The following is a 27,389-nucleotide window of genomic DNA, read 5'->3' as shown; positions in this document are numbered from 1 at the left end:
TTTAAAAAAAAAACTCAAAAGTATTTTGACTGCATATCCATTGAGTGATGTATATTAAATTTATAACTGAAAACTTTGATTAAATATGAACTAAAACTAGCGGTTTACCATGCATTTTGTAGAGGACAGTATCGGTGCTTGTTAACTTGAAGATCAGCTGTATATACCTTACATTTCAAGACTTGGAGATATTCGGTCATTCAAATATTCATTAGGTATCTACTGCACGTCAAGCACTATTATAGGTGTTGCACTGTTTTATACTTTTCAACATTTTAACACTAGAATAGTTGGTACCATTTATGCTTTGGGATAAGTTTCTATGCTCTTTTATATTTGTCAGTCCTTTATAATTTTAATATTACCTTCCTCCCAAATATGGCTATTATATTTTATAAGGAGACAGACATCTATTTTTCCTTTAAATTATATAAATATTTTATTTGTTGAAGTTAATGATTAAAATCAACTGTGAGCCCTCCACCCCCCTCTCCTCCTCCAGACCTTTGGCTTTGAACAGAGGTTAAGGTAATACTAACGCCATGAAAGGTCTTAAGAAAAACAATTAAGCATGGAGAAAAACCTTCCGTTAAAATGGGTTGAGTCGTATTCCAGTCCCCAGAGGTGAGAATGGGTTCACCTTTGCCCACATGAGAGCATCATTCAAGGAGATGGTGGATTTCCCATCTTCAAGGAAAAATACAGGACCCTGCACAGTGGGAGTCACAAGAAGAGAGGATGAGATTATGAATTTGCAACTTTAAATTTTAAATTTGATTAAATTTAAAAATTAAAGTTTAACGTTTAAATGAATTTTAAACTTCCATACACAGAATCACTGTCATCAAAAAACCACTGGTGATATTTAGGCAATGCTGATAGGAAATTTAAAGAGAAACACAAGATTTTCTGAATTGCCACCAAATAGAGAAACATTTTAAAATGCCCTGATGTCTTTCAAAATGGAATTTGGCTTTATCATCTGAGTTCTTTTAATTACAATAGTGCTGTCAATGACAATAGGTATTGTTAATCTATTAATTACTACAAAGTTAACATTTATAAAGGCATACATGCTTAATAATAGACTTCACCCTTTTCATCATACAGCCTACATCAATACAGCTGGTTAAATTATTTAAACTAGAAACTCAACTTGCTCTCCAGAAGATGAAAAATACACTGCTATATACGTGTATGTATAATATAGAGGCATGTCAATTCTGTGATTTATAAGCATATCTATAATTTAGTTTCATCAGCTATTTTGTATATCAAGGGTAGTTCTGAAGAACTAAATCCAAAAAAACCTTTCAATCTGTATCTCTCAGCTCCTAGAAGAAAAAGCATGATTTCAGAAACACAAAAATGAGATAAAAACTTAATTTCTTCATTATGTTCTAAAGTTATCAGGCTTTGGACCCCGATTTCAAATGATTAGGAGCTTCCCCGGAAGCTCAGATGGTAAAGAATCTGCCTGCAATGAGGGAGACCTCGGTTCGACCCCTTGGTTGGAAAGATCTCCTGGAAAAGGGGAATGGCAACCCACGCCAGTGTTCTTTGCCTGGTGAATTCCATGGACGGATGAGCCTGGCAGGCTACAGTCCATGGGGTTGCAAAGAGTTGGACATGACTGAGCCACTAACACTTCAAATGATAAGAGCTTGCTGTTAGCAAATTATTTTCAGATATTCAAAAATCCATTTATATGCAGTAGACAGCTTCCTATTCACAGGTACTTGAAATTTCAGTTTTAACCAGGACAAATTTTCTGCAGGAACAGAAATGCCCCAGGTGAGTAGAACTCCCCATGAATTAGTCATTTGTGCTTGAGTGTATGTCAGATAATTAGTAGATCCTTTCTTAGGTGGGTTTGGGTGCAGAGAGGTTAGACAGCCTGTGAAGTAGATGATTGTCTGAGAAGGAGAAAAGGCCCTGAAGAGGAGGAAGAAACAGGAAGTCTGTCAAGCACTAGAAGAGGTACATGCAGGGCGGTTAGTGGCACTGAGGATACAGTCTAAAAGCCACAAGAGGGGTTTTGCTGTTAATTATAAATGACTGAATTTACTGCTTTGGTTCTTAATCTCTGAACATGAGTGGATAGTAAGCACATGTCCTACTTGGTTTCCTGTCTGTGGTTTGAATATTCTGGTGTGTTCTGAAGACTTAGTTTTCAGGGTCAAGTCAAGCTGCAGTTAGATTTTTCATTGGTAGCAAGACATCTGACTAGTTATCCCCCCAAATACCTTTTCTCTACTGATGTGGCACATCGGTGTCAGAGATGTAATTAGCTACGTTACATTAGAGATACAAGAATCCACTTAGTGATGCCTGACGATGCCTGGGAGATGGCATTCTTTTGGTCCCATCTGGTCTCCAGTAGCACTTCATGGGGATTCAGCTTTGTTTACTTCTTGGGGACACCTACAACTGCTCCTGGCTCTGAAATGATGAAAGCTTCTCTATTTTCTGGCAATAATGGCACCCCTGGGCACACGGGCAGGCCTGGCATTGTTCACAAGGGGCCATTCCTTGGGAATTAGCCATCCCTCATGATAGAGCCCTGTAATTTTGAATGACTGAGAAGTTCACTAAGTCAATTTAAGAATATGCACAATATGTAGATTTATTATACACCTATCAGTTTTTAATTGCTTTGTGTTTATAAAATACCAATGGAGACTATAGTTACATTTAATCTACTGAGAACAATTTGTAACTGTGTTGACTGTTGGTTTGTCTCCCTTATTTAATTTCCCTAAGGAAATGATCTCTATGTATTTTAAAACATGTTACTAAGTATACATGCCATTTCTTACTAAGTGTATCTGTTATATGAATTGCTTTTATGATAAAAAGTACAATGACTATGTCTCTGGATTTATTTTAAGGAGAGAGAAACCACTTATATCAAATACAAAAGCTTATTAAGGGCAGTATTTCCTCACTGGGCCTCAGGTTTCTTTATACTTTTATTCAGATTATTTTAAGTTCTCATTTCAAAAAGTAATGAAAAAACAAAAATGATGGGCATGCATAATTTACGCTTGACATTAGGCTGTACCTGGATTTTCAATCCCGTAAGACAAGAGATGTGAGTATCGGAATGACTGGGAAGATTCGACCCAGTCACATAATCTGGTCCAACAATTCCTCTGAGTGGTTCTTCCTTTAGTCTCTTCAGTAAAGCTGCATAAACCAGTCTTTGTGAATCAGAAGGGGGTGTATATGGAGAGTCTTCTGATGATCTGTATTTCCAACAGATATTCCATTTTTATTTTTGTAGAATCACAGGATTGTCAAGGTTCAGATTAAAAACAGTCCCCAATGATAATTTAGTCCTTTGTAAGTGATGGAAAATTAACTTTAGACTTAATTTATAGTAAAAGGAAGGACTTGAAAAAGGCAGGAGAGTGTTATAAATTATTACTATGTGCTAAACAACCCAAGATTCATTCTCCTGCCAAATAAATAATGAGACAACAATTTACAAGTTTGTCTACAATATTAAGCAATACATTCTGTATTCAATTTTTATATCAGATTTTATATTCACTCACGGGTTGACAATCTGTGTGCAAGCTCTCCATGCGTCCAGTTCCTCAGAAAGGTGTTCAATTTTTAAAGGCACTGACACCTTCCGCCGTTTTAACAGCTGACTGAAACATGCCAGAAAGAAATTAACATCTGACAACCATGAGAAAGACAGCGGAAATGCAAATGAATTTTAAACAACTGCAATTTTAGATATAACCACTGTTCACATATCTACGTGTATATGTAAATATAGGTGTGCATGCCCGTGTGTAACTCTCTGGTAAGTCAAACATATTCAATAAATGCTGGATGATAGGATGAGCAATGCTGAGTAACACTCAGGGAAATTCCCTTATATCTTAATATTGTTGAAAGTTGCTTTCCATTTATGGTTATGCTGCTGGCATAGATTTTTCCTCGAGTGCCCTGACATCAGAGATTCTTCCAACAGCTCCAGGCACAGGCCCACAGTAACACAGCCCTCCACCTTGACGAGAGGGTAAGTCGGGAAGGAGAGAGCTCCATTTCTCTCAGAACCCCATGCCCACAGGAAGGAAACTCAGAACAACTGCTTCACCACAGACTCGCAGCATCTTTAGGAGTCACCTATTTTAGAGATGGTATTTTTGGGGGACAAGGCACTGAGTTTTATTTTTGAGTATGACAAGTTTTATGCATGAGGGCTGAGTTCAGCAAGCTGGCCTGAAAACACAGGAGTTTGGCCGGTAGGTTATATCTGAATATAAAATATGAAATAGGGAGTATCTGCCACCAACCAACCTCTTTGCTTTGCATTTTTCTACTGTGGAGATGGGCAAGCTTGAAATACAGTTTCCAATCTTCTTTTAAAAGTGGATTACACAGTCCTGGCCAGTGGGCTGCAGGCACACAGCACGAAGACTTCCTTCCAGAATCAGAAGCTCCTGCCCTCTGTGGTCTCCATCCAGTCACCCTCACCTCCCCCTCCCACTTCAAGTACAGGCACAATATACAGAGGGCAAGAAGCTAGCAGGTAACTCTGGGCCACTCAGGCAGGAGGAAGGAAGCCAAGGATGTCAGAGTTGAAAGAAGGGAAGAATCCAGATCCTTGATGGAATCTGCTCAGATGGTAAAGAATCTGCCTGCAATGCAGGAGGATCCAGGTTTGATCCCTGGGTCAGGAAGGTCCCCTGGAGAAGGGAATGGCAACCCACTCCAGTGTTCTTGCCTGGAGAATCCCATGCACAGAGGAGCCTGATGGGCTACAATCCATGGGGTTGCAAAGAGCTGGACATAACTGACTGCCTAATACTTTCACTCACTGTTAATTTGTATCACTTACTGCTGCTTTATTATGAAGCACATGCTTAGGAAATAAATGGACATGTGCAAAATGTATTTGTTGCCTCTACAATGCACTTAAGACGCTAACCGTCTCAGTGAAAGGCGCTCACTTCTCTAATGTCTTAATCAGAGAGAAACTGTTTTTACCTCGTGTACTCATACAGTGCTGGGACGATGCTTTGATACTGCCTTCTGATAGCCAGTAACGCGCCAACATAGCCACATAATATCAGCAACTCATTTCGAGCTCTAGAAGAGAATATATTTATTTTAAAAAATTCTATAATCTGAGGTACAGAACATTGCTCTTATATAGTTATTGAACTTGTGTCTCATTTTGATGAGTAACATAGCAAAATATGCTTAGAAAATTTTCTAAATGTAAAGATGTTTTATTCATCAGTTAACTCCTATTCAGACATGTACCAAATAATACAAATTGTATTTTAAAATAAAAGTCTTTGAATAATATTGAACTCTTGTCTTCTTGTTTTCCTCTCTCCCGTCGGTCCCTGCGGCTCCTGCCAAAGTGTCACAGGCTGCTGCACCAGTTTTCCCATGTGGCATTGCACCAAAAGCAGCCTAAAGCCTCGCTAAGAAATACACATGGTTCTCGGGACTTTAGCTACATGGGTAACAGTGTCCTTACACGATACCTGAATTCAAGGACGGTGTCTGTTTTTACTTTCTAGCACTTTCACTTCTTTGCCCAACCTAGTATGCTTTGTATATATGGATGTTTAAGAGCTATGACCACTACACAGATCACTGGGGACATGTGGTCCAAAATGACCCCAAAGATCTGAAGTAGCCCTGTTTGAACCAGGTGTGTCTGTGTGTGTCTTTGTGTACAGACAGACACACACAGACACACACACACACACAAGGTATTAGGAAATGGGGCCCGTATGATTTATCTTAGGTTTCAAAGTGACCTCTCTGTTTCTATTTAAGGACAAAACAAAATGTAATTTTTCTATATGTGCACCTATCTGTCCAAGAGATCTTATTTCTTCATCTGAACACCAAAAACAATACAACCATTTTGAAACATTGCATAAGTTTGGTTATGTATTTTGGGGATAAAGTACTCACTCAGTACACGTATGCAAGGCCAGTTTTTCAGTACGAATATAACTCAACAGGTCAAGAACGGGGTAAATGGTGTCCAAAGTCCAATCGGAACTACTGATGTGTTCTGGCAAAACAAAACCAGCGTCTCTAAATTAAAGGATTAAAACTTGTTCAAATTTTAACTTGTGTGATTGATTCTTTTCTGGTCAACGCTATCTACCTCTTTATTTTCTAGATCCCAGTTAGGTCCCGATACCAAAGCATCAGCAATCTCTTTCTTTTTTAAATTCAGGATGGCTAGTACTTGATTTTTAAGCCTTTTAAAAAAAAATCAATACAAATGAAAATACCAAATAAAAGAGTAGATTTTAAATTATACTACCAACTAAATACATACCTTTGATGAAGTCAATACCAATAGGAAGGGCTTTTTCAGGTTCTTGACTTAGCAAGTAATACTTTATAGTTTCAAATATTTTGCCATCGGCATGGGCTGTCTCAGCTAACTGCATACATTCTTCTACTGTGGGTAGCTTGCACTAGAAAAGAATTGGTTTGATGACAATGCTACTAATATTTATAGGAATAAAAGCAATAGTATTAATATAAGTACTAAATATTTCCAATATACCTGGTATGTTTCTCTAATTAAAGTTGCTGAAAATAGATGTAAATGAAATAATCGGTACTGGGAGCATACATTTATGTTAATATCTTTAAGATCTAATAACAATAAATACAATAGTATCTAATGAGTCAAAACTTTTAAACACACAGTTAAAAAAGGTGGAAGCAAATTGTCCTGATTGTGATAATGGGATTAGTACCCACAAATGTCATTTAGCAGGAATGCTGAAATTAGTTATTTTAGAACAAATATACTCATCAGTGTCAAAAATTACATTAAGTGTAGAAAACACAAAAGGTAATGCTTATGTGTCCTCTGCAATAAAGGACAGAAATGGTATGGACCTAACAGAAGCAGAAGATATTAAGAAGAGGTGGCAAGAATACACAGAAGAACTGTACAAGAAAGATCTTCACGACCCAGATAATCACGATGCTGTGATCACTGACCTAGAGCCAGACAGCCTGGAATGTGAAGTCAAGTGGGCCTTAAAACGCATCACTACGAACAAAGCTAGTGGAGGTGATGGAATTCCAGTTGAGCTATTACAAATCCTGAAAGATGATGCTGTGAAAGTGCTGCACTCTATATGCCAGCAAATTTGGAAAACAGCAGTGGCCACAGGACTGGAAAAGGTCAGTTTTCATTCCAATCCCAAAGAAAGGCAATGCCAAAGAATGCTCAAACTACCGCACAATTGTACTCATCTCACACACTAGTAAAGTAATGCTCAAAATTCTCCAAGCCAGGCTTCAGCAATATGTGAACCATGAACGTCCTGATGTTCAAGCTGGTTTTAGAAAAGGCAGAGGAACCAGAGACCAAACTGCCAACATCTGCTGGATCATGGAAAAAGCAAGAGAGTTCCAGAAAAACATCTATTTCTGCTTTATTGATTATGCCAAAGCCTTTGACTGTGTGGATCACAATAAACTGTGGAAAATTCTTGAAGAGATGGGAATACCAGACCACCTGACCTGCCTCTTAAGAAATCTGTATGCAGGTCAGGAAGCAACAGTTAGAACTGGACATGAACAACAGACTGGTTCCAAATAGGAAAAGGAGTACATCAAGGCTGTATATTGTCACCCTGCTTATTTAACTTATATGCAGAGTACATCATGAGAAACGCTGGACTGGAAGAAACACAAGCTGGAATCAAGATTGCCAGGAGAAATATCAATAACCTCAGATATGCAGATGACACCACCCTTATGGCAGAAAGTGAAGAGGAACTAAAAAGCTTCTTGATGAAGGTGGAAGTGGAGAGTGAAAAAGTTGGCTTAAAGCTCAACATTCAGAAAACGAAGATCATGGCATCTGGTCCCATCACTTCATGGCAAATAGATGGGCAAACAGTGGAAACAGTGTCAGACTTTATTTTTGGGGGCTCCAAAATCACTGCAGATGGTGACTGCAGCCATGAAATTAAAAGACGCTTACTCCTTGGAAGGAAAGTTATGACCAACTTAGATAGCATATTCAAAAGCAGAGACATTACTTTGACAACAAAGGTTTGTCTAGTCAAGGCTATGGTTTTTCTAGTGGTCATGTATGGATGTGAGAGTTGGACTGTGAAGAAGGCTGAGCGCTGAAGAACTGATGCCTTTGAACTGTGGTGTTGGAGAAGACTCTTGAGAGCCCCTTGGACTGCAAGGAGATCCAACCAGTCCATTCTGAAGGAGATCAGCCCTGGGATTTCTTTGGAAGGAATGATGCTAAAGCTGAAACTCCAGTACTTTGGCCACCTCATGCGAAGAGTTGACTCACTGGAAAAGACTCTGATGCTGGGAGGGATGGGGGGCAGGAGGAGAAGGGGACAACAGAGGATGAGATGGCTGGATGGCATAACTAACTTGATGGACGTGAGTCTGGGTGAACTCCGGGAGTTGGTGATGGACAGGGAGGCCTGGTGTGCTGCGATTCGTGGGGTCACAAAGAGTTGGACACGACTGAGCGACTGAACTGAACTGAACATGGTAACTAACTTTCACTTGACCTTGAGACACAGCAACTTTATTTTGAGCAGGAAGGCAAAAAAAAGGACAAGCTCTTTATAGCTTTGTGTTTTAGCTTTGACATTCTAAAATGCCATGAAGTGGAGATTTGAGCCTATGAAATTATATTACTGCAAAATGAAAAGCAATGTTTTTTCAAATAATTTTTCTGTTAAAACTGAGAATCTACTCTTCCTTCATGGAAGTTCTGCTTCCAAAACGTGGGTGGAGGTTAATTTACCTTTTATGTAAACTTCTAAGCACAGGTGTTAAGAGTGTGCTGGTTTGCTTCTTAGTGAGGCTACATAGCTTACTGCCCTGTCTCACTAATGTTTGCAAACACTGTGATGCAGCTTCTGCTGCAGAAACATTTGTGTCGTGACGGAAGGTGATGTGGTTCATCCACAAAGTCAACTGTCTCCTTTGAGATTTGTCACTCTCATCCCTTCTCTTTTTTTAAAATCCCCTTAAGTTACTAAGATTGTTTATTTATTAATGCATTTATTCAATAGTTTCATATTTTTTGCTGTTTAAAAAATATTGATTTATTTGGCTGTGCCAGGCAGGTCTCAGCTGTGGCCTGTGGGATCTAGTTCCCTGACCAGGGATCAAGCCCAGGCCTCCTGTATTGGGAGCATGGAGTCTTGGCCACTGGATCACCAGGGAAGTCCCAAATGGAGTATTTTAGACCCCTCAACCTCTCAAAAAACTTACAAACTAAATTACAAGTGCTCATGTGTATGTGACATTTCATCTAACGTTCCCCATCTGTATTCCCTGAAAGCCAGTTATTTGTTGAGCAACTACTATATGACAGGAACTGTGCCTGGTTAGACAGAAAAAACGTTTCTTCACTTTGATATATGCTCTGAGAGTAGAGGGAATTAATGGTCCCCACTGAGATTTCATTCTGACACAGAATATGATAACAGCAGGTTGATCATTCCTGTAGTTCTTACCCTTCATTCCTGTAGTTCTTACCCTATCTTAAAATTCTCAAAGCTATATAACTTAATATTTAAGTATAAGTTTTAGAGGAGTTGCTTGGTAGCCTAGTGGATTCCAGGCATTTACTACTGTGGCCCTGGGTTCAATCCCTGGTTGGGGAACTGAGATCCCCCAAGCTGTGCATTGTGGCCGAATATAATACACACACACACGCACACACACACACACATATATATATGGATTTTTAGTCTTGTGAAATTCTCCAGAGTTAGTAACACATTTATACATATTAACTAGTCTTTCTAAAGAGTTATTAATGAAGTCTGATCCAAGAGTCCAATTATACCCTTTTAGAATGTATGATAAAAGGAGCAGGTGAACACTGTTATAAAACTATGTACACAGATGATTTTCAAAATGAAAATCACATGGTGTGTACACGGTTTAATAATCTTCTTTTTATTTTACTGTTCTACAGCCATCTATCAATAAAAACAGAACTTCATCATTTTTTAACAGATTAACAGCACTGACATATAGAAATGTACCATAATTAATACAATCTCCTTATTGCTGAATATTTTGATCACTTTTGTATGTAATCTTGATAGATTCCTATATTCTGTAATGGAGCATTTATAAAAAGCACTTTAGAATAAGCATGCAAATTTCACCATACTTCAGTAATTCTTTTCAAGATCCTATTTTTTAAAAGTCAGCATGCATGTGTGGATGCTAAGTCACTTCAGTTGTTTCTCACTCTCTGCGACTCTATGGACTGTACTCTGCCAGGCTTCTCTGTCCATGGGATTCTCTGGGAGGGGGTACCTAAAGATGCAAAGGGCTTGCGATGGGCAGTTACATGTGTTGACACTCTCATTTCAACATTAACCAATTATGGCAAGTTCCTTACCTTCTCTGAGTTCACTTTCTTTATAAATTAGGAACAGTATGCCCTACTTTTCACAGTTTTGTGAGACTTGAGTCAATAGCCAACAGATGTGAAAATTTAGAACAGCCCTCAAAATACAGTAGAAATTCAATCAATGTTTTTTGTTACTGTTATAATTTTTGCTGTCTTTATAAGAGGATCCTGAAAGGATCATATGTTTGTTTCTCTGCAAGAATTTCTATTTGACCAAACCTAAAACTAACGAAATCACAGCACGGCATTCCAAATGGGAACAATGAGTATCGCTAGCATACCTTCTCATGGAGATCGTTTCTCTCTTCAGTACACCCTGGGTAGAAAGCACAGAGTTTTACTAACTGTAGTTCACTGTCAGGAGTCATGAGGAGAAGGTCAGCTGCCAAATCCCTATTCACATGACAAAAGGGGAAACGTCAATGAGGGAAAAACTGAGAAACAACGTTTTAGAACTCTTTCAAAGGAAGGAGAATCTCCCCTGCCTTTCTATTTACATAAAGAGTACTGATTTCCTACTTATGAAATTCCTCTAAATGTAGATTACAGAAACCAAAGGGCATGAAGGAAAACTAGGTAATACCTGTATCCAACGGATGGAAAGCTAAAAAGAAAATAAATTTGAATATCATGAATATGTGATGAAAGCCAAGAAAAGGTGAACTTTTACCAGTAAGTGTAAAAGCAAAAAAGAAGTGTTCTTGGTTCTTGGTTATACAAGCATATTCTCTTAAGATAATGCAGCTATCTTAATAATTGTGTTTTAAATTTGTGGAGCTCTACTACTAGCCACGAGGATTATACACTTCACCTGGAGGTAAGCCTGGTCCATGTATTTCAGTGTATGCACTTGATCCTGGTTTCTGGTACACATACCTATGGCTGCATAAAGGAAGGGCTCTTGAAGGGAGTTAAGAAGAAACAAGTTTGCTTTCTATTAAAAGCATCCTCTGTGGCTCAGCAGTAAAGACTGCCTGCAATTCAGGAGCCACAGGAGACGTGGGTTCAGTTCCTGGGTCGGGAAGATCCCCTGGAGGAGGGCATGGCAGCCCACTCCAGTATTCTTGTCTGGAGAATCCCATGGACAGAGGAACCTGGTGGGCTACAGGCCTTGGGTTGCAAAGAGTCAGACACGACTGAACAACCAAGCATGCACACAACACAGGATGTATGCTCAGTTGAAAGATCTTTAATCCTCTTCAAAATTTAATATCTATTTATAGTTTGCTCCTTTTTCAGTTTTTAGAAAGAAGTAATCATATTTTATTTGAATGAGATGCTGACTTCTAGCACAGAGTCAGTCACCTTTGTGGGTAAGTGTCTGAGTTAGATCTCACACTCTGGTTGGGTTTGAGGCAGTAGGGAACTGGGTCCTCAGGAGGGCCGGTCAGTGTTAAGATCCATTCACATCTGACACTGATGGTGGGGCACCACTCAGTTCTAGGGGGGAGGGAGCTCTTACATCACTGTGAGATATGGGTCAATTTTAGAGTAACTCTAAGATTATCGATTCACTCTGAAGCCCCCAGACCCAACAGGAAAGACTGGGAAGCTCTGTTCTCTTTCTGACTTAGCTGTAGTCAGCTGAATGTCTATGTTCCCCCAAAAGCCCTAGGTTGACATCTAACCCTCAATGTGATGGTATTAGGAGGTAGAGTCTTTGGGAGGTTGCAGTGCAGAGCCCTGAGGAAAGGGGTTAGTACCCTGATAAAGGAGGCCACAGGGAGTTTCCTAACCCTTTTCTCCATGTGAGCACAGCAAAAACAGCCAGTAAGAACCAGGAAGCCCGCTCTTATCAGACACCAAATCTGCCAGTTTATCTTGAACTTCTCTCTTGTTTGTAGGCCACCCAGTCTGTGGTATTTTACACTAAGATAGTAGCTAAGAGTACAAACTGTAAAGCCAATTTATGTAACTTTTAGTTTTGGTCATAAAATTTACTGAGACCAGTAAGTCTCTGTAAACTTATGCTACCGTCGAGCATCCAGTGAACTGCACATGCAAGGACAGCAGTGTCCTTGGCTGTGATCGTCACCACCATCGTCCTCTGTGCCGTTCCGCAGCAGCGTCTGCATCACCCGCTGTTCAGACTGAGGGTGTGTGTGCAGGCAGTGTGGAGAAGTGAAGTCCTGACGAGCAAGCTTATTTAAAATCTCTCAAGGTTCTAAGTATTTTGGGGAAAGCGAGGGCAGAAGTCTAAAATCATCTTTATTCAACAAGCCCCTGTTGAGGGTCAGGACTGTCTCTGTCATCCACGATGAAGCACGGTCCGCCCTAGGAAGCAGGCTCTGAGACACAAGGGAGAACAGCTCTGAGCTCCAGCCTCCCCAGGTCTTTCCCAGGTTTAACTCTGAAGAGCAGAGCTCCCCAGCCTCCGGGATCTAACGCCTGATGATCTGAGGTGGAGCTGATGTGATAATAATAGAAATAAAGTGCATAATAAATGTAGTATGCTTCAATCATCCCCAAACCATCTCCCCACTTCCGGTGTGTGGAAAAATTGTCTTCCACGAAACTGGTCCCTGGTGCCAAAAGGTTGGAGACTGTTGTCTTAAAGCATCACCCAAGTTGGTTCCAAGTGTACAGTCATACCATCTTTGTTATCACTCTCCACTAGAAAAGAGACTTTATTTTCTAAACCTTTAACTAATACACAAGTACCAGCCAGAATGAGTGTAGATATGCAGAATTTACAACGTGGGAATGTGTGGTCCTAATAATCTTAGAAAGTGCATGCCTATTGTTTCATGATGCTTTATGTGCTTGAAATATCACAAATTAGAACTGGGTGACTTCAGAATAAGTGATAGTAGATTTCATTATATGCTCACAGTAGTTCTTACTATTAATTCACATTCATAGCACCATTTCCTTCACAATCTTATTTTTTATTTACAAAGGAGACATTTAAAAATGCAATATCTTTAAATGTGATATTTTTAAAATATTGCATTTTAAAAATATCACATGCAACTTTTTAAAAAATGCATTTTATCACTATGAAACTATTCTTTAACTTTAGAAATGCTCACCATGTACATATATATGTATATAATGGAATATTACTCAGACATAAAAAGGAGTGAAATCAGGTCATTTGTGATGATGTGGTTGGATCTAGTCTGTCATACACAGTGAAGTAAGTTAGATAAAAACAAACATCACATATTTTAATGCATATATATGGAATATAGAAAAGTGATACAGATGAACCTATTTCCAGGGCAGGAGCCCAACAAAGACATAGAGAAGAACTTGGGGACACAGCAGGGAAGGAAAGGCTGGGACTAACTGAAACCGCACCACTGATGCATACTCACCACCACGCATAAAACAGATAGCGAGTGGGAGGCTGCTGAATAACACAGGGAGCTCAGCTCGGGGCTCTGTGACGACCTAGAGGGGTGCTGGGATGGGGCTGGGTGGGAGAGGGGTCCAAGAGGGAGAGGATGTATGTATACATGTAGCCGATTCACTTCCCTGTACAGCAGAAACTATTAATAACATAATACTGTCGAGCAATCACACTCCCCATTAGAAAAGAAAAACGCTCACCACGCTGGGATCATCATGCACTTCCTCGCCAGTAACTCCAGGGCATAGTGGGTTGCGGGTGCTGCGGGCTCTCCCAGCACAGTGCCCACACACACAGCCAGCTCCAGCTCGTTTCCACGAATCAGGTACGCCATAGCCAGCTTGCTCAATGAGAAAATAACACCTTCAGTTTCACAGGTGATCGGCAGGATCATTACTCCCCGCCAAGCTCACAAAGTAGATCAAGTTGTATTAACCTATAGCCAATTATTCTTTTAAGATGGTGAATGTAATATTTCTATAATGTACTTGTCCCTTCTCCAGGGGATCTTCCCGACCCAGGGACTGAACCCAGGTCCCCCAAATTGCAGGCAGATTCTTTACCATCGGAGCCACCAGGGAAGCCCACAGGGTACTTAGGCAAGGGCAACTACAATTTTCAGGTGGGAAAGCTGATAAAGGGACATAGAGTAATTTTTATAATTTAAGAGTTTCGAACCTTTGCTTACATTTTGGGAAAAGGCAATGGCACCCCACTCCAGTACTCTTGCCTGGAACATCCCATGGACAGAGGAGCCTGGTAGGCTGCAGTCCATGGGGTCGCTAAGAGTCGGACACGACTGAGCGACTTCCCTTTCACTTTTCACTTTCACGCACTGGAGAAGGAAATGGCAACCCACTCCAGTGTTCTTGCCTGGAGAATCCCAGGGACAGGGGAGCCTGGTGGGCTGCCATCTATGGGGTTGCACAGAGTCGGACACGACTGAAGTGACTTAGCAGTAGCAGCTTACATTTTTGGAATTAACAGCGGTCTGTCTGCAATAGCCTCAACATGGCCTTCAGTCCATCAGAAAAAGTAAATTCTTAGAATCTTCCTCAGTAGTGTACAGTGATTATCAATTATCCCTTACAGTCAATATATCTAAGGACACATGCAAAATAGAACCGATATCTTTACTTAATGGTTTTCCCATGACATTAGTGGATTAAATGAAAAATAATTTAAAAACATAACTTGTGAAGAACATACTAAAGTGTTTATAAAAATAACTGCTTTCAAAAGTCAGATATTCTGAGTTCCAGGCCAGTGATTTTTCCCTTCACCACACTAGTGCTTCTCATATATGATAAAAACTTAGAGTAAGATTGTCACAAATATGTATCTTGTGATAAAAATTTAAAAATAGGTGAATAAAAGATTTCATAATCTGCAGAGTTAACCTGTGTTTATTGAGTACGGAATCGCTCAGGCTCAGAAAGCATGCAAAACCAGATCTTACACAGAAAGTCACCGTATCTTCCCCCTCAAACATCATGACACACATGAGCCACCCTGAAATGTACCTCAATATTGTCCACAGCCAGGTGGCAACAGGCGGCTAGAACTGCTCGGCCATCCTGAAAATACCATTCTGCCAGCTCTCTGCAGGCTTCCTGCAGGAGTCTAGGAAGAAGAAGCATACATATTCAATGGAAACACAAGGACTCCATCATAAAAGTGAATGGATGCTCTTTTATAATAAGCTGATTAAGGGATCAAACAAGATATAATTGTATACCCTTGGTTTAGGTATAGAGATTGATTTGGGGGAAAAAATCAGGAAAGCAGTCTTTCTTAGTAGATGAGCTGACGAACCACCTCCCTCTCCCAATTTTTCCTCTTTTCAGAAAAGCCTAATTTTAAGAACTTCCTATCCTACACTGAATAATTTATGCCTCAGCTATAGGGGCAATTAACATGAAGAGAATTATAGGTTGAAAATTTATGTGGAGATGGGAACAGGGGTAGTGTATGTTGCTAAGAGATCATTAAATGCCAAGTTTAGAAATGGCAGGGGACAGCAGTAAAGGAGCAGGAAGGAAAATGTCAGTCTTAATGCGCTCAACATTTTGTGATCATTTTTTCACTTGATAAGTGTCCTAAAAGTTTAAATATCCTATTTTCTGGAGCAATGATAGGAGCAAAGAGAAGACACAAAGAAAGGCAGATTATTAGATTTGAAAATGGTCAAAAGGCTGGAGAATCCTAATTTCTATTCCTTTTAAAAACATAAGTATTTTGATTTATTTTTATTTTTAGATTAAAAAAAAAAGCTTACTGAATTACAGTTGATTTATAACGTTGTGTAGTGTCTTCTGTATAGCAAAGCGAATCAACCCTTCCTTAGATACTTTTCCCGTATAGGTCATTACAGAGTGTTGAGTAAAGTTCCCTGTGCTATACAGTGGGTCTTTATCAGTTATGTTTTATATACACTAGTGTGTATGAGTCAAGAGGCCGGATGTTATTCTAGATGCTAACACCCGATTGTGAATGATGTCAGGGAGATGCTATCTACACCGAGGCTATGGTGAAACATTCACAAATAGCATTTTATTTTCACTGTCTCTCTTCCCCAGCAGGTTTGATCAGATTTTCAAGGATTTAGGTGCTTTATATGCAATTACTGTACTGAAATGCAGTTTGCTTTTCTGGAAGCTATGTAAGATGTGTGCAGGCTGTGTCTACGTGCCTGACTTTTCCCTCCTCATCCAGGGGCAGGTGCTGTCATGAAACGAGACTGCAGTGAGAAATGTAGTTGAGGACATGGGACAGCCAAGCGCTCTGTGTACAAGGAAGGATGATCTCAAAAGCCCCTAAAGGGAAACCAGCCACAAAAATATTGACTCCAAGCAAAGAATGAATCACTCACTCTTTAAAGTCTTCCTTGTAGATATCATCAGAAAAAGAAGGTCCTTTGGGTGTCGAAACATGGAAGGTCTGCATATTTCCCTCACAAGCAGCCTGGAATTTAATGCAATCTTTGGTTAATCTTTGGCTGTTGATAATAGATCAACTTCAGAAAATTATTTTGAACAAAGTATATTCAAACCACGTTTGAAATTTATACTACAATTTGGAGATACCCTTAGAATTTGGAAAACAAACAAACCCATAAATTACACTGTATCAACATGAAGCACCAAGTCTACTTGAAAGAGTCGTTCAAGTGTATACAATGTTCGGCAAAATAGACCAGATCAGAATTCAGAGATGCTTGCCTGTTTAAAGATCTAAAAGAAACTCAGTGTGATCAGAGCAAAGGCAGGGTGATGGAAATGTCCAGGAAAGAAGGCCGGGATACGGGCAGAAGTCAAGGCACCTATGACTTAATCAATCACGTGAACATGACCACCCCCTCCCAAACACGCCCCCACAAAGCTGTGCAGCCCATGTAAATCACATGTTTTTACCTGTGCAACAAGCAGAGCTTCTTTAAGCTGACCTCTTGACATAAAAAAATGGACTAATTTTTTTACATCACCAATGGCTATGCAATACGGAATGACATCATCCTTATCTTCCTGGATTAACTGATCAGCTCTCCTAATAAAGTAACAACAATGTTTTTTTAAGAAATACTAATTTCAAGGTTCTCAGCTGGACTCAGATTTTCTGAAATGCTAAAAATATCTAAAATTTGATCAGTATTCACAAAGACTTAGCTTTTTTTTTTTTTTTAAGACTTAGCTTTATAATCACACCATTATTGGAGGATAAAAGTTTTCTGAAACAATACTATAGGCACTTGTTTCTTCCATAAAACATTGCAGATTTTCCTATTTTAAAGGCGCTGCTGCTGCTGCTGCTGCTGCTGCTAAGTCGCTTCAGTCGTGTCCAACTCTGTGCGACCCCAGAGATGGCAGCCCACCAGGCTCCGCTGTCCCTGGGATTCTCCAGGCAAGAATACTGGAGTGGGTTGCCATTTCCTTCTCCAATGCGTGAAAGTGAAAAGTGAAAGTAAAGTCGCTCAGTTGAGTCCGACTCTTAGCGACCCCATGGACTGCAGCCTACCAGGCTCCTCTGTCCATGGGATTTTTCCAGGCAAGAGTACTGGAGTGGTGTGCCATTAGGTCTTAAATCAATATAGCTTATCTACTAAAGTGAGGAATATATTTTTCTTAAAATAAGTTGTTACCTAGATATGTATGATGGAATATCTACTCTCAACTGGATTAACGTCTACTTTATTAAAGACAGAGAATTTTAAATGTCTTAATGGCACCATAATGAATGGACACACTCTAAATGCAAGCAGGCTAAAATCATGAAAAAGGATAATTTAAGAGCACAGATATTGATAGTAAAATGCAAAACATTGTTAGTGCCCCAAGCAGGGTAGTTCAAAGAAAAATGTTCTAGATATTTGAGGGGGAGAGGGGACCTGAGTTTGGAGATTATGGAGGATATACACGTCTGTTTGTCTCTTTCTCTCTCTTTGTATCCATCACTGTCTGTCTGTTTCTCTTTTCCTGTTTTTGGTCCCACTTTCTCAACGACCAACCTCATTAACTCCACTCTTAATGTTTAACCTTAGTTTTGTTGAAAACTAACTTGACGTATTTAATCTATGCTGGCATTTGCAATAAACTTCATTTTAATTGCCAACCTCTGGGCAGGTGCAGTAGACACTTTTCATATGGTCTGCCTTCCCTGGTGGCTCAGATGGTAAAGAATCTACCTGCAATGCAGGAGACCTGGGTTCGATCCTTGAGTTGGCAAGATGACCTGGAGAAGGAAATGGCAACCCACTCCAGTATTCTTGCCTGGAGAATCCCATGGAGGGAGGAGCCTGGCAGGCTACAGCCACAGGTTTGCAGAGTTGGACATAACTGAGCAACTAACAGATCACTGTTAACAGTCTTCAGTTCCTAGGGTTTTTCCCAACAAGGCTTTCACCATTTGACTCTGACTTCCCTGTTACAGCTGTTAAGAAACACTCTCTTCCTGGACATTTATAAGTTGGACTGAGAGACCGCCTTTCAATCTCTGCAAATGGTTGAATCCATAAAACATAAACTTGGAAGTTGAAGGGAGATGATTTTCTGGCCACCATGTGAACTAAGGAGTAGAGAAAATCAGGCGGGTTGAAACAAAATTGTTCTGTGACATAAATATCCTCTGCTAACTTGACTTTATTAAGGTCTCAGTGGGAGCAAGGACTTTACAATTGTTTGGTGAGGGTACATGAACTGAGAATCACTCAGGATTCTTAGAGCTTAGGATAAGGAGCCTGCAGTCTGAGAGCTGGAGCCAGCCTATTGCTTCACTTATCTGGGGAGAGTAGTTGCTGGAAACGGTCCCCGTTCCCTTGGTTAATGTGTTAATTCCCCTGGATTTCATGCTTAGTCTCTGATTAATTTTATTGGTACTTGTGAGTCACAGCTGAAATTTTTCTAAACCATGCAACAAAAACCAAATGCTTCATTTTTAATGCCAGAAACAAGGTAATTACTCACTAAATAGTACTCGTCGGTAACTGGCACATAGTGAGGACTAAATATTTGTGGACTGAATGAATAGAACAGGATAGAGAATAGTCTTATGTTATGGGTTGGAATGCGTCCCCCTCACTGCCATCGAAAGATCCGTGGAAGTCCTAACCCATGTGCATGCTTAGCCTCTTCAGTCGTGTCCGATTCTTTGCAACCCTATGGACTGCAGCCCACCAGGCTCCTCTGTCCATGGGATTTCCCAGGCAAGAATACTGGAGTGGGTTGCCATGCCCTCCTCCAAGGGATCTTCCCGACCCAGGGATAGAACCTGTGTCTACTGCATTGCAGGCTGATTCTTTAAAGTGAACGTGACTTTATTTGGAAATTGGGTCTTTGCTGAAATAGTTAATATAGGGTTATACCAGATTAGGGTAAACTCTAAATCTGATATGACCGGTATCCTCGTTCAAAAGGGGGAAATGTGGACTCAGAGACACATGGGGGATAATGCATGTGAAGATAAGGGGGCCACCAAAGTGCCAAGGGCTGTAACCACCAGAAGTCAGGGGAGAAGAGTGGACCTGATTCCTTCTCGAAACCTCCAAGAGAAAGCAACCCTGCCCACAGCTTGATAGCAGATCTCTAGCCTTCAGAACCTCCAGAATTGGGAGAGAACACATTTCTGTGATTTGAAACACTCTGTGGTCCTTTGTTATGGCAGCTCCAGTAAACCAATACACCTCAGAAAAAATCTCGTTTTCTGCATTCCAGTCAAGGACATCCAGGTAACCTTGTTCAGTGGTAAAACGTCTTTACCATCAGCACTACTTGACATCCATACATTTCAACTGCAATACATTAAGGAGTGAGCATGCTGACTGATGCGTCCTTTCCTCTATCAACATGGGGAAACTTGCCTTCCACCACTGTTCTTATCAGACGTCAGGTCAAATACAAAAATGCCAAAATGACTGATAACCGACTTGTTTATTGTATCAGGAGATACAAAATTCAGTTATCGTTTAAAACAACGGAAAAGTCAAAAATCCCAAGGGCTACTAGCATATGTACATGTTGTTTCCATTTTAACAAAACGTTAAACGTCCATCTGGGCACAGACGGTCCGCCTCACCTCTGCATCAGCTTCTTCCAGTATTTCACAGACACGCTTGGCGCAACTGACAAGGCTTTGTCCCACTAGAACGGGAGAAAAGCAGAAACAGATGCATTTGGAGTGTGTGGTCTAATTCTTAATAGACATTTATTTTAAATGAACTCAAATCTATAGTGTTAGTTTTTAAGCTGAATACAGTCAGGAAAGCTGCTCTCATGGCGGGAAAGGAGCCACGCCTCTGCTTGGCTCTATTTCAGTCACCACCCACCTCCAGAAGGCAACCAACTTTCTCAATTTTAATAGGATGGATCCATCCTGACCTTTTTGGAGAACTCTGTTTTGCTAATTCTGTGCTCCCTGGAGATTGGGACATGCCAGAGGAGCACTCTTCAGCAGCTGACCCTCAGAGAAGACACTTCTCTGGGCCAGCGTGGGATGGACAAAGTGTTAGGGGAGTCCACTGGAAGCAAATCAGCCAACATAGATTTTTTTTAGGAATCAGAGACTCCAGGCTTAGGCAGTGGTTCTCAAAGGCAAGGCTGTGTGAGGAGAAGCTGGGGTGTGTGTGTGTGTGTGTGTGTGTGTGTGTGTGTGTGTGTAGCTCTGTCATGTCTGACTCTTGCAACCCCATGGGCTGTAGCCTGCTAGGCTCCTCTGTCCATGGGATTTCCCCGGCAAGAATATTGGATTGGGCTGCCATTTTTTTCTCCAGGGCTTGCTTAGAAAAGCACCATGTTGGGCTCCATCCCTGGAGCTCCCGAGCCTGTCGTCTGGGTGGGAAATGCATATCTAATGATGTATCTATTGATAACAACGCTGACACTGCTCCCTGGGATCTCACTGCAATAGCTCCTGCTCTGAGGCACACCCTTGATATCAGGTGAGCACAGGACCAACCAGACCTGGAGAAAGACAAGCTTGAAATTGAGTATTTAACTAAGAATACTGTTGTTAAACTCTTTTGATTTTGCTTTAACAGCCCATTACCTCTCCAAGTTCAACCATCAGCTCACAGTATCTCTGAATCTGTCCCAGCCGCAAGTGTATCTGGGCAGCTTCCTTCAGTCTTTCCTCTTTGGTAGGGACACCAATACCACCACCAAACTTAGACATCTTCACTGTGGTGAGTTCTTGGGCTTCAGACTGGGTACGAAGAAAATGAAATTTCCTGAATTTTGTTACACAAGAGCTAGTGATAACTGATGATTATAAAAGCATCATATGGATACAGACTTTATAAACATACAGAGCTGGAAATTAAATATTTTTTTAAAATCACTGCTTTTTCTCCATAAAGCATAAAGTTCTTTAAATGTAATATTTTGTTATGGTAGATAGTGGGGTTCGGATGTGGCTGGTGCTGGTGGGAAGAAGCTGAATCCAATTTTTCTTAAAACTCACCAGAAATCTGGAGGTCAAAAGGAAGTGAGTGATAAAGTAATATGTGACTGGTGGAAAAAAAATATATAAAGGATTTTAATAACAACCTAAAAATTACTGGCTCACTCTCATTGGCTTTTATAGTGCCAAAGGTAACTGTTATAGTCATTAGGTGCTTGTAATCAAAGCAGAGACATTACTTTGCCAACAAAGGTCCATCTAATCAAGGCTATGGTTCTTCCAGGGGTCATGTACGGATTTGAGAGTTGGACTACAAACAAAGCTGAGGGCTAAAGAATTGATGCTTTTGAACTGTGGTGTTGGAGAAGACTCTTGAGAGTCCCTTGGACTGCAAGGAGATCCAACCAGTCCATCCTAAAGGAGATCAGTCCTGGGTGTTCACTGGAAGGACTGGTGCTGAAGCTAAAACTCCAATACTTTGGCCACCTCATGGGAAGAGCTGACTTACTGGAAAACACCCCTGATGCTGGGAAACACTGAAGGCGGGAGGAGAAGGGGACGACAGAGGATGAGATGGTTGGATGGTATCACCGACTCAATGGACATGAGTTTGAGTAAGCTATGGGAGTTGGTGACGGACAGGGAGGCCTGGTGTGCTGAGGTTCATGGGGTTGCAAAGAGTCAGACACGACTGAGAGACTGAACTGAACTGACTGAATCAAAGAAGTACTTCTTATGGAAATGACTGTTTCTTACACCATGAAATCCACACCCCTGGCACACTGCTCCCCATGGTCTAACAGTTAAATCAACCACTGATACTTCAAATATAAAAGCTTTTTCTTCTTTCTCATCCCAGGACTGGTTTGCTATTGGCATTGCATATCACTTCATGTACAAGGTGTACTGAAATCCATTAAAGGATAAGGTATGATCATTTTTAATAAAACATATCCCAGAAGACAGCCTAGCAGGCCTCTGAGACAAAAATCACACACATGATCATCTGGTAATAGGGTGAAGGTAAAACATTTCAGGGATCTTCCAAGTGGCGTCTGAAGAATTTCATGAGATTCACTCTGTGGAGATCATGACTGCCTTAGTCTGCTCCCAAATAACTCATACTATCATGATCAATTTTTATTGAAGATTTGTCTCTTTAGTGTTCATTTCTTTTAGCCTATCCACTCTAATTATATACATTAAAATAATTTCCATATTTTAATGACAAAAAGGCAAAAGTAATTTTTGTTTTAGCACAGCACAATTGCATATGCTACTTACCGTTCTGAATTTAATAAGATGCTTCAAGTGCATTATTCCTTTGCAGTAGTTCTGAGGAAGTAAGCTATCATCTTGCCCTTTTATCACTGCAACTAAGTTCCATAAATTGTCACTGCCACCTGGAGGCTAAAAAGTTGATACAAGACACCCAAAGACATAACATGAAGTAAAAACTTCAGAGCATTTTGCATCTTTAAAAATACAACGCAGGCATATAAAACTTGAGAAATTAACAAAACAATATTTTCCTTATTCTTGATTTTTAAAAAAAAGAAATTTGTGTCTCTTTATTTTTATTTGTGTTTTTGACCACACACCAAGCTGCATGCAGGGTGGTCTTAGTTTCCTGACTAGGGATCGAAGCCAGACCCCTGTATTGGGACATGCAGTCTTAATCATGGACCACCAGGGAGATTCCTACCTTACTTACAGGTTCTGGTTTCCGTTTGCTTTCTTACACTGGGACAACACACGTAAAGATGTGAACTTCATGACAAAAGTTGGAGTCTTTTCTCCTAATTGTTACGGTTGTTTGGACGGATGCGTGTGCTTTCATTTTGAGGCAAAGTAGTGAAATGTTTTCACAGTATCAAGAAAAGAATTGACTGCTTTTGAGTCAACCTTACATGCTGGATCCCCATTCACACACAGCACGAAATAAGTCAGAGTCTTTACAAATGGTATTTTGATAGATGCTGGATTGTTATCTGTGCCATATTTGTGCCCACTCTTTTAAGAACAATGTAGCATTATGTTCATTTGGATAAATTGTGATTTGACAACCGATTTCAATAAAACATTTGCTTCACTTAAAAAAAAAAAAAAAAGTCATCATGACTCTTTTTGGCTAAAGGGGAAATTTTCACATTTAATTCTTGCAATACTTACAGATAAACATTCTGAAAACCATCTGAGTTTTTTCACACGAAGGTTTCCACTTAGCTTCTCTATCTCCTGTTTGATATCTCTTGACACTTTGCCGCAGAGCAGAGGGGGCGCGCCCTGCTCTATGGCAGAATCTGGAGAAGGGACACAACCTAATGAGAAAAGCAAGCTTATCAAACCGTATTTAGAAACAAGGTCTAATACGTGCAGAGCTTCAACACCTGTGTTCCCGAGGATTTCTTCCCAGGGTCTGTCTGCCAGAATATTTATTTGTAAAGGAGTGATTAATGGTGTTAATGACCAGAGTCTCACTGTAGAGTCCCGGGAGCACGAGGCCATTGTGAAGGGGCGGCGTGGGTGGCATGTTAAACCTGGTGGAAGAAATAAAGCCATTTACTAAAGGAAGCACTGAAAAAAATGTATTTATATGTACCTCCTAAGTGTGAGAAGTGTTAGTCGCTCAGTTGTATCTGACTCTTTGTGACCCCGTGGACAGTAGCCTGCCGGGCTCCCCTGTCGTGGGATTCTACAGGCAAGAATACTGGAGTGGGTTGCCATTCTCTTCTCCAGGAGATCTTCCCAACCCTGCGATGAAACCCAGGTCTCCTGCATGGCAGGCAGATTCTTTTACCTTCTGAAACACCAGGGAAACCCTACTTTCTCAGAACTGAAGTTATGAAGAAATGCTCTAAATAACATTTCTGTCTTGGCTATAAATGACACACGGATGTTTAAAACAAAAAAGTACTCAGCATCTTCTGTAGACAGGAATACAGGGTTGAATAATTATTAGAAAGCAGATGGTCCTGGATGAAAATGTTGAAGCTGCATTTCAGTTGGTGTATCAGCAAACTGACAGTCATATCAATGGAATACACAGTGATCTGTGAGTTAATGGTTGGCTGTTCTCATTACAAGATAAAGAAAGATTTGAGAACCTTGCACTTTAGAACGTCCACCAGTGGGCTCTGTCCCATCCTCAGTCCTGCACTGCAGTAACTGAAAGGCCCTGGGGTCAAGCATACGGGCACAAACGACTAGATTAGGGCTGTGTGTGTATACTCAGTCACTCAGTCACGTCCGGCTCTTCCATGACCCCATGGCCTACAGCCCGCCAGGCTCCTCTGTCCATGGGATCCTTCAGGCAAGAATACTGGAGTGCACTAGTTAGGGTTACCTTCCCTCAATGACCATTTTGCATTGGTAATTCAACTACTTAACCCCATCCATGTTTGGGTGCTACAAATGAGAGCAAAGTGATGTGCAAAAGATAAGAAATCTGATTTTCCATTCCCAACTCATTTATACTACAAAACTTTCTGCTATATTAAAAAATAAAATACTGCCCTAAATATCCAAGAATAGAGGTAAAGGAATGGCTAGATAAGTCATAACTAAGTTATGACTGATTTCCTATTTTACAACTTACTGTTGGGGTGATGCAAAGTGAGAAAAACCCAAGCCTCACAGGTGTATATGTGCAACGGTGTGTGTGTGGGGGGGGTGTGTGCTTCTCTGCAGAGACAGGGACACCACAGTGCTAATAACAGCTATCTCCTAATCTTTTCTGGGGGTGTTTTCTATTTTCTTCTGTGCATTCTGCTATCGAAAGAGTAAACTTCTTGAATGCATACTTTCCAATAAGGTAAGTCTTATTTCAAAATGAAACACTGTTAAGATTTCTTCAAAAATATTGTATTCCTCAGAAACTAAATCATTAATACAGCAAAGTTTAGAAGTACATGAAAAACACTTTACCATATACATCTGCACCGTGATCACATACAGTATCCAAACATATTCCTTCTCGTGTGTCCCACACTTTTATAGTATAGTCCCAGCTGCCAGATATTAGCAGGTATGGGATCTCAGTATTCCACATCAGTCCCCTCACAGGTGCCGTGTGTCCACTAAGAATATTTATGCATGCATCTTGAGTGTAATCCCAGATTCGAACAGAACTGAAAACAGAATATTATACATAAATACCATTCAACTTATAATTTATCTAAAGGGTCAATATATTTTTAATGGAGCGTATATTGTTAGTGATTATTTCTTAGCGTACTGAAAAAGAAGTTTATCTTTAAAGATATGTTGATTCTCCACAGCAGAAAGAATGAATAATTAGTTGGGCTAGAGCCAGGCTATTACAATATTTCTTCTTTACTTTTGCTGGTCATTTATTACTGATACTACATATATGATTTCACAATTTATATGTTTGGAAAAACTGCTTTCTTAAATTATCCAGAGCAGATAAAGGCAAAGAAAAAATATGACTAACAACATGTATACAATCATTTAAATGCACTCAGACTATTTGTATCATGAAAATACAGCATATATGATGATGGATATTATTTGAAAAATCAATTCCTATCTATGCTTCTTAAAAAAGATTTTATTGGAGGATAATGACTTTTCAATGCTGTGTTAGTTTCTGCTGTACAACAAAGTGAATCAGCTATATGTGTGTGTATATATATATATATATATATATATACACACTCTCCCTCTTGAGCCTCCCAGGCCTCCATCCCACCCCTCTAGGTCATTACAGAGCTCTATGTTTTTATCAACACAGTAAACAGTGCATGTTTATGTCAGTAAAATAAGTTTCTTAGTCTGTGGAGTCACTCTCAGATCAAGTTCAAAATTTAAATACAAATGGATGCATAATATTACTGGAGTTTACTGACTGTAGAATACAAATATTATTGAAGTAAAATTTTAACTCAAAATCAATTTAAGACCTCCATATGCCAACTCTGCTTGGATAACTCATAATTATCTTTTAGTTACAGATTTACATCAACCTGTAAATATCAAAATATTGATACTCCAAAGGTTATATTACACCATTAGAAGATACATCACATTTTTATTTAAGGCATATATCTCTTTCCGCTTTATATAAAAAAAACTTTTCTTCTTCTCTTTTATACTAGGACAGGATAATGTGGCTACTATTACAACTTTTACTAGCACAAAGTAAGACTTTTCTTACCTAAATTTATCTCCTATTCAAATAGCCCAAACTATGCAAATACATCTGGATGTAAAATACAGACAAGATTTCAGAAACTTTCACAAATCCAGAAAAAAAATGTTAAGTCATTCTCATTTCTAAAATATCTTCTCTTCATGCTAACACATATAATCATCTTTTATTTCATTCTTAATGAAAACAGAGTACAGCTGTTTTCCAATTAGATATGAGAACATTATAAACTCTTCTCTATATTTTACAAAGATTTACTGTTTCAGACATTTTCCCCAGACCCTTCTACAATTTTCATTTCTGTTAACTCTGTCCTTAGTAAGATAGAAATAACCATCTACAGCGAGCACAATAACCTCCTCCAGGGCATTTTCCCAACCCAGGAATGAACCCAGGTCTCTAGCATTGCAGGAGGATTCTTTACCATCTGAGCCATCAGGGAAGCCCAAATAAGGACACAGAAAGCATGAATATGACATTAAGTAAGGAAAAATTTTTAGATGTGTGCAGTTAGATACTTGTTAACTGCCTACTTATTA

The 27,389-nt window shown here is 39.9% G+C and overlaps 1 protein-coding gene across 6 annotated transcripts in view; it reads right to left on the bottom strand.

The window, feature by feature from the left end:
* Positions 1-413: 413 nt before the first annotated feature.
* The window catches only part of WDR17 (WD repeat domain 17), a 70,044-nt gene continuing 43,068 nt past the window's right edge, over positions 414-27,389 (bottom strand). For 3 of the 6 annotated variants that reach the window (XM_070781657.1, XM_070781655.1, XM_070781658.1), the window contains 18 exons: positions 25,605-25,807; positions 24,068-24,217; positions 23,850-23,980; positions 22,962-23,087; positions 21,324-21,479; positions 20,355-20,419; positions 17,201-17,333; positions 16,660-16,751; positions 15,311-15,410; positions 13,988-14,127; positions 11,016-11,036; positions 10,714-10,825; positions 6,332-6,473; positions 5,956-6,058; positions 5,008-5,109; positions 3,561-3,659; positions 3,065-3,248; positions 414-709 (listed from right to left, as the gene is read on the bottom strand). In XM_070781657.1, coding sequence (XP_070637758.1) covers positions 590-709; positions 3,065-3,248; positions 3,561-3,659; positions 5,008-5,109; positions 5,956-6,058; positions 6,332-6,473; positions 10,714-10,825; positions 11,016-11,036; positions 13,988-14,127; positions 15,311-15,410; positions 16,660-16,751; positions 17,201-17,333; positions 20,355-20,419; positions 21,324-21,479; positions 22,962-23,087; positions 23,850-23,980; positions 24,068-24,217; positions 25,605-25,807 — 2,179 coding nt within the window. In that variant the 3' untranslated portion in view covers positions 414-589. The remainder of the gene's footprint in view (positions 710-3,064; positions 3,249-3,560; positions 3,660-5,007; positions 5,110-5,955; positions 6,059-6,331; positions 6,474-10,713; positions 10,826-11,015; positions 11,037-13,987; positions 14,128-15,310; positions 15,411-16,659; positions 16,752-17,200; positions 17,334-20,354; positions 20,420-21,323; positions 21,480-22,961; positions 23,088-23,849; positions 23,981-24,067; positions 24,218-25,604; positions 25,808-27,389) is intronic. The other 3 variants (XM_070781659.1, XM_070781660.1, XM_070781656.1) reach the window with 3 other exon arrangements.

Source organism: Bos indicus, chromosome 27, assembly GCF_029378745.1.
Source record: "Bos indicus isolate NIAB-ARS_2022 breed Sahiwal x Tharparkar chromosome 27, NIAB-ARS_B.indTharparkar_mat_pri_1.0, whole genome shotgun sequence".
Lineage (NCBI taxonomy): Eukaryota > Metazoa > Chordata > Mammalia > Artiodactyla > Bovidae > Bos > Bos indicus.
The sequence above is the reverse complement of the archived record's forward strand: the minus strand, read 5'-3'. Positions and strand labels throughout refer to the sequence as shown.